Raw genomic sequence first — 13,157 nt, 5'->3', positions numbered from 1 at the left:
AGCCCGAGCTCCCCCGACTGCAGGAAACCTGCAGTGGAGGTCATTCAGGTCAGTGGTGAGCTGGCAGTCATTCAAGACGACTGATTTCTACATTTTCTTCTCTGCTTTAACTCCTGTCTCTGGATTTGGCCTCTCTGTAGAGAACTCTGTCCTCACTCCTGAACACGGCCTCCACTTCCACCTGAACCTGAATCCAAGGGTTCATCATTGCTGTATTTCATCCTGGCTGTAGATGAACTGCAGCTGATGTGATGTCACGGTGTCTGTGTTATTCATCAAAGCCACCTGTCACCACTAAAACAGTCCAATCTGCAGCTTTTCAGTGTCTCCACTGGTGCAGCGCTTCACTATAGTGACCACATCCATGTTGGTTTGAGGTTTTTTCCTACAAGCTCCATCACATCACATTAAAACTGTCCATTTAAATAAACACATTTTCATAAATAAAATAATTAAAAATTAAACACGTGAAACGTCCATGAAGCGTATTTTGCTCCTTATGTGTGTAATTATTATAAACACACAGTGCAGATGTGTCAGGAGTTGAAACCCTGTCATAGAGCTCTGCAGCTGAGAGCTATGAAGGTGCTCCAACATAAAATAAGGCTGTTTAATTTTTTAATGATATGATCATGAACAAGCACTAGACATGCATAATACAGAACTGAGCTTATTGTGGAAACTTTAATAATCAGAACTGTTATAGAATCAAGCCCAATACAGAACAGGGCTTATTGTGGAAACCTTTAGTTTAGAAGTAGCATTTGCTCACCTCCCACTACAATAATACTGACTTCTGAAAGCTCCTCTGAGGGGTTTGTAATGCTCTGTTAGCATCTTGTTAATGGTACTTTAATCCTACACACACACACACACTCACACACACACACACACACGCACACACAGACACACACACACACACACGCAGACACAGACACACACACACACACACACACACACACACACACACACACACAGACACACACACACAGACACACACACACACACACACACACACAGACACACACACGCACACACACACAGACACACACAGTTACACACACACACACAGACACACACACACACACACGCAAACACATACATACACACACACACACACACACACTCACACACACACAGACACACAGACACACACACACACTCACACACACACACACACACACACAGACACACACACTCACACACACACACACACACACACACGCAAACACACACATACACACACACACACACACACACACACACACACACACACACACACACTCACACACTCACACACACACACACACACACACACACACACACACACACACACACACACACACACACACACTCACACACGTTTCTATGAGACGTTCATGCAGCCCATTATTGACTTTGTATGATACATATTAACACTGGATCCTTCAGATATACAGGGAGAGTCAAAAGTCCCAGGACACCGTTTTATCTTACTTTATGTTTTAAGCTGTCACAAGCCTCCACGATGTGGTGCTGAAGGTGGTGTTTGTTGTGGATTTTCTCAGCATTTGTTTGAGATGAACCCCGGAGATAAAAGTCAATAATAAAATTAAAAATAAAATAAGATAAAACCTGTCCTGGGACTTTTGATTCACCCTGTATAGTAACTAGATTAGCATGTTAAGAGAGTGGAACTACAACAGCTCTAATGAAATGAAAATCAAGCTTAGTGAACAGTCCTTTTAGGCCATTTCAGATACTTTCAGCCTGATTAGAGGGAGACAGACCCTGAAATCCCAAAACCACAGGAAATAAACCAGGAACTCAGGAATAGAAACATAGTTTGTATGTTAGTCTAGTTCCATGTACTGGTCAGTACCAGCTCCATCACATTATATAAGAACAGTGCATCTGAATAACTGAGGGGATTTAAGGAGTAAAGAGTCACGTTTGTGCTGTTGATTTATTCACAAATATCTGTAATTATCACATATTTAATCCTGAAATACTGAAAGATGTGAGGATCCAGAAAAAGAAGACTTTGTAGCAAAGCTAGGAATGTTCAAATATGAAAGAATGACATCATGGTAATTACCCAACATCATCACAGCTCATAATGTTTTGATATTTATAAAAAAGCTGCATGTTTAAAGGTAAAATGCCGTTTTTAAATGAGCAGGTCCATCACAGTGTTGGTGGTTATACAGGTACAATAAGAATGAATTCACAGAAAGTTCACCTGAGTGTCTCCAGTTTGCAGTGTGAACTCTTCAGTCCAGCAGAGAGCAGCTCCACTCCTGAACCCTGCAGGTCATTGAAACTGAGGTCCAGATCTTTGAGAGGGCAGTTTGCTGATTGCAGAGCAGAACAGATGGTTTTAAAGGAGTCCCTGCTGAGTTTACAGCCAGCAAGCCTGTAAAAGAACATAGAAAATATTACTTTAAAAACAGGAGGAGCCAAACTGCAGTGAGTTATTTGTTCTGAGTTTTGTGTTAAAATAACAAACTTAAATAAAAGCTTGTTGATGAACTGTAAAACATGTCTGTGGCAATGTCTGCCCAGTCTTCCTCGCATGCTTTCACATCAGCAATAACTGATGTTATATTCATGTTTCATTATTTTATCATGATGTTCATTTAACATTCATCATGGTTTATGACGTCTTGATGATATTTTTAAAATCACCCTGAAAACTGTAAAGCTACTCTAATTTAAAATAAAGCATCAAACCCACCAAAATATGACCTGTACCAGGATAAAATAAAGCACAGAATCAACTCATCATTTCTTTATCTTTTACTTCTTTTAAATCACGTGATTGTGAACATGCACCAGCAGCACATATCATTATATAACGGTGCTTAACCCTCGGGGGTCGAGTGATGCACTGGGGCATCAAATTAGATGTTTCTCAGGGTTTCTATTAACATCTCTGTAATAATGTAGAGCACAAATACGGTTCAAACAGTTCCTGAGTTTGTAAAGTCGCCCTTTCCATTCCGTCTTATTGCCAGATCCAAGACCTACATCAACACTGTGACCTCTGGCATACTGACTTATGGTTGGCTGTGGCACTGCTGGGGCTCAAACTCACAACCTCTTGTTGGGGTGTCGGCTTAGTCCACTGCACCACTCAGGAACATGTGAAGTAACTTAGATTTATTGTCTACAAATGTTTAATACACTGGAGAAAATATTGACTGTTCTGGCTTTAAACATGGCAGGCGCTCGTGTGGAGCAACACTCTAGTAATCCATCCCAACATCAGGAGGTTTAGAGTTTGAATCCCAGTAATACCACAGCTGTCCATATATGAAGCCTAAAAGGAAAAGAAAATCACTAAGGACTGACCCATCACACTGGACACCTTTCATTTCTCGCTCAGTGGCCTCAGATGCATGTGTCTGAAGGGGGCTAACAGTGTATCAGAGAAACAGATGGACTACAGTCTGTAAGGGAGCTTTTCACACCGTTTCAGAGTCTGAAGTGGACTCAGACCGCTGAGTCATGGTTTCTTTTGCATGTGTGAACACGCCAAACGAACTCTGACCCCTCTAAACAGTCGTTTTGTGGTTCGATTAATTTGTGTATTGTGAAAACAAAACAGCCCCAGTCCACTTTAGCTTTGCTTTATGGTGAAGACCTCGAGGGTCACCGTCCACAGAGCCAGTCTTCAGCACTTCAGCAGGTAAAACAGACCATCAAGGGTCATTTAGAAGGTTCTACTGAGGATAACGTCTGTCCGTGATCTGAGACCCACAGCAGTGCTGACTAATTAACGTGATAAGATGCGAGAGCTGGCGTGATTTTACCGAGTTAAAGGCTCAAACTGGTACACAACGCAGTTTTCAGCTGCTTTCACTCTGAACGCTGAATGAATGAAACTTCACCAGTTTCTCCAAGTGAAGCTCAGTGAGGAGCACTGCTGAAAACAGAGCCCACCACTGCAGACCCCGCAGGGCCATTTCTCCAATTTTACATGATGCGCTTCAGACAATCATTTCAGCGCGGCCAATAGGAGAGCAGCAGGTGGGTCTGGTGGTTCTTCTCATCACCTGAAAGGTCAGATTTATCAGAGAACGCCGCCCACTTGGTGGGCGCTGTGCACCGTGACTGCTGTGAAAGGGGTCCGAGGTCTAATGGAGTTGTGGTCTGAACAAGAAGTGGCCTGAGATCCTCCTCATAGTTCACTTACAGTGTGAACACAAAATGAACTGAGGCCATTCACAGTCGGTTCCCTTCCAGGTTCACTTTAACAGAACTCAGTTCGGTTCTTTTAAACCAAACTACATGTGAAAACACTTTAACTGTAGAACTACAAAGTGACCCTATATAGTAAGTGGAGCTGATAAAATGGTCAGTGAGTGTAGAAACGTGGAGGTGGTCATTGTTATGCCTGATTGGTGTATTTGGTCCATAGTAACTCTGTATTTAATCAGTGTTAGAAATGTCTGAATGTGGGGGGCGCTAGTGAGCAGCGTATGGAGTAGACGTGTTTGAGGGAGCTCCTCTGCCCCAAACCTTTAAAATTCTTTTTTTGCGCCATCTGTCAATAAATTATCAGTATTTGTTAAGCTCAGGTTGAAAGTGAATCTCTGCTGCTTTACTTTTTTACTTTTCGTAATTAAAATGCCACCAAAAGCTTCGAAACAACCAAAAGAATCACTGCAGTCGGCTACAGGCATGGAGGACTCCATTACCCGCGAAGCTAGCCAAGCAACAAGCGACGAGGCTCTGCCTCTGGTCTGGGAAAAAGTGTCTAACAGGATCTTGAAGACAATAAATGAGAGGTTTGATAAATTTGAACTGTCCTTCCTGACTTTGCAAACCACGCTACAGACAGTCACGGAGAAGATGAACGTCGCTGAGGAGCAAATTCAAGAACACGAGGCTCGCATCAGCTCACTTGAAACGGCATTGACGGAGACCCAGAGGAAGAACGAACTCCTCAGGTTAAAACTCGACGACTTGGAGGGCCGGTCACGCCGTAACAACATGAAAATAGTCGGAGTGCCAGAAGGAGAGGAAAAGGGAAAGCCAGGGAGTTTGTCGCCGGTCTACTCCCCAAGTTGCTTGGAGCTACGCACTTCGCGGAGCCACTCATCGTTGACCGGGCTCATCGTGTGCTCCAGCCCAAACCCCCAGAAGGAGCAAAACCCCACACGATCATCGCTCGGGTTCATTTCTACACCGAGAAGGAGCGGATTTTGCGACTTAGAGCCGGACGCAACCTCGACTACAACGGTCCCAAAGTATACATCTTTCCGGACTACACGGCGGAGGTGCTGAGCCAGCGGAGGAGCTTCAGGGATGTCATGCAAGCGCTTTGAGCGCTACAGGTGACCCACACGCTCCGTTTTCCCGTGTCCAGTATAACGGTCAGCTCAAGAGCTTCACCTCCCCCGCTGAAGAGGCTAGATTTGTGGAATCTGACCTTAAACAAGTCTGAACAAGGACTGTAATACTAGAGTCACTGGGTGGTTTCAGCGGTAACGCCGTTTAATAGCGCTTTTCGGGGTTCATTACAGATGGTGCCATTTTCTTTCTTTACCTACTTAAATAAGGCGCGGAGGAGCTGAGGAGGTAGTGTAACTTAGCTGTAGCTTCATCAGAGATTTGCTTAGGTCTCTGTGCTCTTAGTGTTCCTGTCTTCAAGGGTTAATACAGTGCTGCTCCTCTGCAGGAGCTTACTGAGTTGGGGTGGGATGTTTTACTGGGTGTTGATGTTGGGTTATGTTATTTTTCCCCTTTCATTCTCAGTTTTTTTTGGTTTGTTTTGTTTGTTTTTTTTCAGGCTGTCGCCCTATTTTTTCTTTTTTTATCCTTTAGACTTGGATGTCTGTAATTAACAATGCTGGGGCTGGGGTCACTATTGCCTCTTGGAATGTGAGGGGGCTGGGTCACCCAATTAAAAGAGGTAGGGTTTTCTCACACCTGAAATCCCTTAAGGCTGATATCATCTTCCTCCAGGAAACCCATATTGCTGAGACACAACAAAGTAGACTCAGAGTTAATTGGGTGTCCCAGGTCTATCAAGCAACATTCACTTCCAAAGCTGGAGGTGTTGCTACTCTCTTCTGTAAAAATATCCCATTTCATCTAGAAGCTATGATTTCTGATCCTCAGGGTAGAGATGTTATAGTCTCGGGTCACATTGACTCTTTTCCTTTGACTTTGGTTCATGTTTATGGCCCAAGTGTTTTTGTAAATTGTTTGATGCTGTTCCAGAGGATAATTTTATGAACATTGTAATGGGCGGTGATTTTAATTGCTTTCTGGATCCTTAGATGGACAGACTTTCTCAAAGGCCACCACCTGTGCTATTGTCAGTTAATGTGTTAAAAAATCTACTGAACTCTAGGAACCTGGTAGACATATGGAGATCGCAGCATCCAAGTCAGAAAGAATTTTCTTTTTCTTCTCATGTACACAAGTCATATACCAGGATTGATTATTTTTTGGTGAATTCTGAACTTATTTCTAATGTGGAAGACACCAAGTGTCATAATATTTTGATTTCAGATCACTGTCCAATTACTCTCCAACTCAAATGTAATATAGCTAAAGAAAAATATAGCTGGCGTTTCAACCCTCTTTTACTTAAAGATCCATTATTTAATAAATATATTAAGTCAAAACTAAAGGAATTCTTAGAAATGAATGACGACGGTGAGGTTTCAGATTGTACTCTCTGGGAGTCCCTGAAGGAAGTCATGAGAGGTTATGTTCTCATACGAAGCACAAAAAAAGAAAACGAACAACGACAGACTTTTAGAAATACAAAGGGAACTTACATTAATCGAACATGCATATAGATCATCTCCTGCTCAGTGAACTCCAGGTACAGACTCATACAGTTTAAAGTACACAGGTTTTACTTTTCTAAAACCAGACTGAACAAAATCTACTCCTCTGTCTCTCCTTTGTGTGATCGGTGTCAAACCTCCGAAGGTTCCTTGTCTCCCTTAATCTGGTCCTGCCCTGTGTTGCATGACTATTGGGTTCATATCTTTCATTGGTTCTCTGAAGCATTCAAGGTGGACATTGTCCCAGATTACAAACTTGCTATCTTTGGTTATTTTGACGGTTCTGTTTCTTTTTCATTTGCACAGCAAGCTCTACTGGCAGGTATGGGTGCAGCTAAAAAAGTCCTACTTTTATCTTGGAAATCCCCAGTGGCACCAAGTTTTAAGAGGTGGTTAAATGAGATGTTTTTCATTATACAAATGGATCGGTTACATTGCAATGACGCTAAATCATAGAAACGCTTCCAGAGTGTTTGGGGAGTGGTGTTGAATAGTCTGGAAGGGTCCTAGTCTGATACCAGTCCCAGTCTGATATTGGATATATTCCAGTTTTATCTATTGTCATTTAGTCTTTGTAATGCTTGAACTCGACAGCCTGTATTTAGTTTTTATTTTTTTAATTTATTATTTATTTATTTTTATTTCTTTTCTTTCCCTTTTTTGTTCTAGATGCTTTGGTGCTAGTTCCTATTTCTGATTGCGTATTGTCTTTATTAGCATGGGTTGTGTTTTTCTGTGATTCCTTATAAATAAAGTATATATATAAAAAAAGAAATGAATGTCAGTCATATAGAGCCTTGAGTTACGTTCCCTGGTTAGAAATCTTAAACTCCAAGCCTATTTTTGCCAATTTTCGCCTGAAATGACATACCCAAATATTAATGCTTTTTACTCAAATATTATATAATCCAGAGGCAATTTTAAGAAGTATTATTACTCAAAAGCCTTTACAAAATTAATTGAAAACACTTGAAATGATTGAAATTAAACTATAATGGCCAAAATATGGTAAAAATAGGAAAAAAAACAAGGCGCTTTTCAAAACTTCTTTTTTTGTTTTAGATTTTAGGGACCATAAACTGAAGAGGTCATGTCCATGAAATGTTTTTGCAGTTCCATATTTTGCCCCTTGGGGTCAAATTTTTACCATGTATAATTTTAAACTGATTACCCTCACTGATCAGAAGTTATTCGGTCTAGAGTAGACAGTGTACATACATGTCTGGGTACATTTCTCCAAGTGTCCCTTTGGAAATCTCCAAAGGACCACAACCTCTCCAAATTGAAAAAAACGAATTTTCTAACAATTTTTGCAGGAAAAAAAGTGTTTATGTATTACCTACTCTTGATGGCAACATCCTATGGTGTATTTCTTTACATTATTTGACAAAATTTTGTTATAACAACAATTTAAACTGTATTATAAAAGCCAAATAAGCTGTGTTTACAGCGCCTGCTGCGCTAATCTTCCGGGTTATATCCCGCCTCCCCTGTTGCGCGTCCGCCTAACGTGGCACCTGGTTGGTCGACAGGTTTGAGTGACGTGTCGTTGGAAAGGGGAGAATCTCAGCTTTACGACCGCGTTTGTTTGAAATCGATAGGACAAAGAGATCATATTTTAATTTGGGTTTAAATTAGACATAAAAGATTTTTGCCTTCTGTTTTTTTCAAGCACTCTTTGCACAAAAAAGCGGATTACTACCGAACGCGTTACCGGAAATACACGGCTGTGGTGTCATTTTGAAGCTAACAGGAAGAGGTAACCGGAGCTGTAAGCGGTTTGCGTGTGACGTGTTCCGCTGACCGGCAGGGGTCGTTACGCACGGCTGCTGAGGTTTCGGAAAAAAAAATCTCCTGTTTGAAACGCCACACTCTTTTGGCTCTAATTCGGAAACCCTACGTCGTACAGTAAAACGGATCATCGCGTCGTAATCCGGAGAGCCAGACGGTTTGAACGATGTATAACATGCCCACATTGGATCAAATATGGATTTATAAAAACCGCAAATATAAAAAATATTAAGCTTATTTTTTAATAAAACTTTTGCTAACAAGGTATATTTCGCCCAAAATGGTTATTTTCTGAAAGGAAATACAGCTAAACTGGCTAGATAGCTGGCAAGCAGAGGTTCTAAGCTTTCATATGACATATTGGGTGTCAATATTGACCCTATAATTATTCATAAACACTGGCAAACATTAATCATGACACATTTCTAGCCCACCGGCGGGCCAGCGCCCGTTAAGAGGTTAATAGTTTATCACTACTGTATGAAGCAGGACTGCCTTAGTCTCGAGTATTTAGCAGACTAGTACAGCTTTGAAACTGCATTCGTTTATCATATTATTCTGATTCAGGCTGATTTAACTCAAATACTGAAAATTCAATGACACTAAACTCTCTCTGGTAAGATATGAGTAGAAATATCTGGAGTCTGATTCCACTAATCAGCACGTTTGATAGCCAGGAATGTGATGCGTTAGCTCTGTACCCAATCTCCACCCAGGAGGCGAAGCTTGGACCCAGTCCTACAGAGACTCCCTGGGTTTAAGTCAGTCAAGTCTAGAACAGAGTGAAGTTGTTGAAAAGTTAACTCTACTGTATCAAAGAAAAGAACCAGCCCACAGTCGAATAGTTTGACTTTAACTTCTGGAGCTTCATAAAGTTTCTGTGTGTTTAAGTGTTTGTTTTGCTTGTTTTGAGTTAAATGTAAATCTGCTCAACACCTTCTTGAGGATCTAGAAACCTCACTGTTTGGTTTTGACCAGCGGAAGGTTTTCATGTCCAAACTCCAGCCGTAAAAGCTCGGGGAAAGTGTAGCAGGACTGACCGCAGAACCCAGAGTCTTGGAGTAATCTGCCTGAGTGAGGCGGCGTGAGTGAAACCGGTGTCCCTTCTGAACCAGCTAACTGTCCTGCTGTCTCCAGCTGAGGACGTGTGTCTTGGCGGTGATGTGAAGCTCCGTACTGTGTTTGACTGCCCAGCCTTGCGCTTGCAGAAGCTCAGCAAGAAGCTGCCTGCTGAGCCCAAACAACCAGACCCACAACCCGCATAAGCAGAACAGCACCATCCTGTCACCCGCTGGTTAAAGTCAGGCGTCCCCTCTTTCTTAGAAATGAGATCAAACCAAGTTGTGTTTGTGATTCAGGAGTCAAACAGGTTAAATTACTATTATTACTATTTAAACTGCTCATGTGTTTCATAAGTAAACACTGTTTATCCTCAACTAAAATAACACTGATTTGTGGTCCTCATGGTGTCTGCAGTGTTATATTAGCACTAAGCTAACAGAGCTATTTATTCTTCAGGTCCCCACACTGGGTTTAATAACACGCAGGTCCAGCCTTTAGCATTTAGTTTCTCTGTGCTGTTTACTGAGATGCATAAACGCTCTAAAGTAATGATGAAGCCACTTTTATACATTAATATTGTTATAATCATTTACCAGCTTTCAGACTCTGATCTCTCCCACATCCACCAAGGAGGCCAGTGAGAACCATAAAACCCCAGACCTTACTTTACCACCTCTGCTGTTACTACTTCTGCGCTCCTGTTCAGGAGCTGGTAAGATTATTGAACACACTGACGAGGAAACATAATAATATCCACCTATTTTGGCTTTAAATAATCTGCAAACATTTGATAGCTCTTTAATCTCAGATATTTCAAACTAAACATGTTTACAAGCTCAATAAGGGAATGCACATAAACTGTGGTAAACAAGCTGCTTGGTCAGCTCTGCTGTCAGAGGGTTTAGTGCACTCAGTGCACATGACGCCACTGACGCTGGTGCACTGGCTTATAATCACAATGTGACATCATTTGTTGATTTTATGAGGAGCGTTTTCCTTCTGCAGTCTTATGTAATAGTGTCACATTACGCTTAAGAAACAGTTAAATGTCCTAAAGGGTCTCAAACACACCTACTAAACCGTTTAATCTGAAGAGTTTGAGCAGGTAAACCACCAAACTCTGCTGGACACTGACCCTCCAGGACTGGGGGACATTATATTTATGCAGCTGCAACACTTACTGGGCTTTTCTGCAGGCGGTCACAGCAGGGATCAGTCTCCTATAACCCTCCTCTGATGTCCTGTATTTCTTCAGATCCAGCTCATCCAGAACCTCCTCAGAGTTCAGGATCATGTAGGCTAGTGCTGAACACTGTGCAGGAGAAAGATCTTCACCTGAGTGTTTCTCTGATTTTAGATACTCCTCAATCTGTCTGAAGAGAGTCTGGTCATTCATTTCAGACAGACAGAAGAACAGATTAATGGATCTCTCAGCTGAGATGTGATGTCGTCTATCTGTATCTGTTATTTTGTCCTTGATGTGCTCTTTAATTCTCTCTGGTGGTCTCTGTATGTGTGTCAGTAGACCCTGTAGGAGTGTCTGATTAGACTCCAGCAAGATGCCCAGCAGGAAACGGAGGAAAAGATCCAGGTGTCCATTCTGACTCTCTAAGGCTTTATTCACTGCTCCTTTCAGCAGATCATAGAGTGGAGCTTTCTTAGACCACCCTCTTTTTTGTGAGTAAAAAGCCGCTCTATTACTTGGTTTTAAACACTGCAGGGGCTCCATGATTTTGCTCTCATAGCAGTGAAACACAAAGACAGCAGCCAGGAACTCCTGAAAGCTCAGATGAACAAAGCTGTAGACCTTCCTCTGGAAAAGCACACATTCCTCCCTAAAGATCTCAGTGAAAATCCCAGAATACACTGAGGCGTCAGTGACATCAATACCGTTCTCTCTCAGGTCCTCTTCATAGAACATCACATTGCCCTTCATCAGCTGATTGAAAGCCAGTTTAGCCAGTTTCAGAATCATGGTTCTGTTGGACTCCAGCAGGTTCTTTGGGTTTCTGCTCTTTTTCTCCTCATACTTCTCATTCTTCATGCTGGTCTGAGTGAGCAGGAAGTGCGAGTACATTTCAGTCAGAGTTTTAGGGATTTCTGTATGATCCTGCTTCATGATTCTCTGAAGAACAGTGGCTGATATCCAGCAGAAGACTGGAATGTGGCACATGATGTGGAGGCTCCTTACTGTCTTAATGTGGGAAATGATACTCTTGGCTTGGTCTTCATCACTGATCCTCTTCCTGAAGTACTCCTCCTTCTGTGGGTCACTGAATCCCTGAATCTCTGTCACACGGCTGATGTATTTAGGAGGGATCTGATTGGCTGCTGCTGGTCTGGAGGTGATCCAGATCAGAGCAGAGGGTAGCAGCTCTCCTTTGATGAGCTTTGTCATCAACACACCAACTGATGATGTCATGGTGATGTCAGATACTTTCTCACACTGTTCAAAGTCCAGTGGAATTCTGCTTTCATCCAGACCATCAAATATAAACACAGCTTTGATCTGATCGTAAACCTCTGGGTTCAGATCTTTGAGCTCAGGATGGAAACCACACAGAAGTTCATGAAGACTGTATTGATGATCTTTAATCAGGTTCAGCTCCCGGAACGGAAGCACAATCATGAGCTCTACGTCCTGATTGGCTTTTCCTTCAGCCCAGTCCAGAATGAACTTCTGCACTGAGACAGTTTTTCCAATTCCAGCGATTCCTTTAGTCAGAACTGCTTTGATCTTTCGCTGTTTTGGTTCTTCACCCTCTTTTCTTTCTTTTCGTCTGACATGTTTAGCTGTTGTAGCTCTAATGTTTCCCTTTTCTGTTTCTTCTTTAAAGATGTCTAAGCAGTCGATTGGAATGTCTTGTAGGTGTTTCCTGGTTTTTTTCTCCATCTGTAGAACCTCATGTTCCTCATTCACTCCTTCACTCTCTCCCTCTATGATGTAGAGCTGTGTGTAAATCCTGTTCAGGAGGGTTTTATTCTCTTCTGTTCTGATTCCCTCAAATAAGCTCTCGTACTTGTTCTTCATGCTGGTTTTGTGTGTCTTTAAGATTCTGCTCAGGACATCGTTCACTGGTTGATAAGAATCCAGATGAAGGTCTTCAGTTTCCTCCACCAGAGAGTTTATCAGCAGTGCTGTTTCTGTGGAGTTCAGTCTGAGAGGATCAAACACAGAAACACAAACATCATTAATAATCAGACTAATCCATTAGAAATGCTGATTAAACTGATCATCACACGTCTTTATTTTCATGTCCTTAGTGGAGGAGCTCCTTCTGTATGTTTGCCTGTCTTGCATCATGACCCCATGACCCAGACTTAACATTACACTGAGAGTAATTAACACCTCAATAACTTCTTCTCTCATTCATGAATGAGGATTACCAGCCTGTTTATAATCTGCATAATCTGTAGCACTACAACTGTTATCCTTCAACAACGTGCCGATAGCAGAATATTTCAGAATATCGGCCCATAAAAAAACACCACCTGAACTAGTCAGGCAGGACATTT

The 13,157-nt window shown here is 42.0% G+C and overlaps 1 protein-coding gene across 1 annotated transcript in view; it reads right to left on the bottom strand.

Annotated features, from left to right (window-relative positions):
* LOC108416826 (NACHT, LRR and PYD domains-containing protein 12-like) overlaps positions 1-13,157 on the bottom strand; it is a 578,836-nt gene that overhangs the window by 548,626 nt on the left and 17,053 nt on the right. Inside the window, 2 exon segments of the mRNA XM_037532078.1 lie at positions 2,222-2,395; positions 10,823-12,799. Of these exon segments, the coding sequence (XP_037387975.1) occupies positions 2,222-2,395; positions 10,823-12,799 (2,151 nt within the window).

This window comes from Pygocentrus nattereri, chromosome 2 (assembly GCF_015220715.1).
Source record: "Pygocentrus nattereri isolate fPygNat1 chromosome 2, fPygNat1.pri, whole genome shotgun sequence".
NCBI lineage: Eukaryota > Metazoa > Chordata > Actinopteri > Characiformes > Serrasalmidae > Pygocentrus > Pygocentrus nattereri.
Note: the sequence above shows the minus strand (reverse complement) of the source record. Positions and strands in the feature narration are given on the sequence as shown.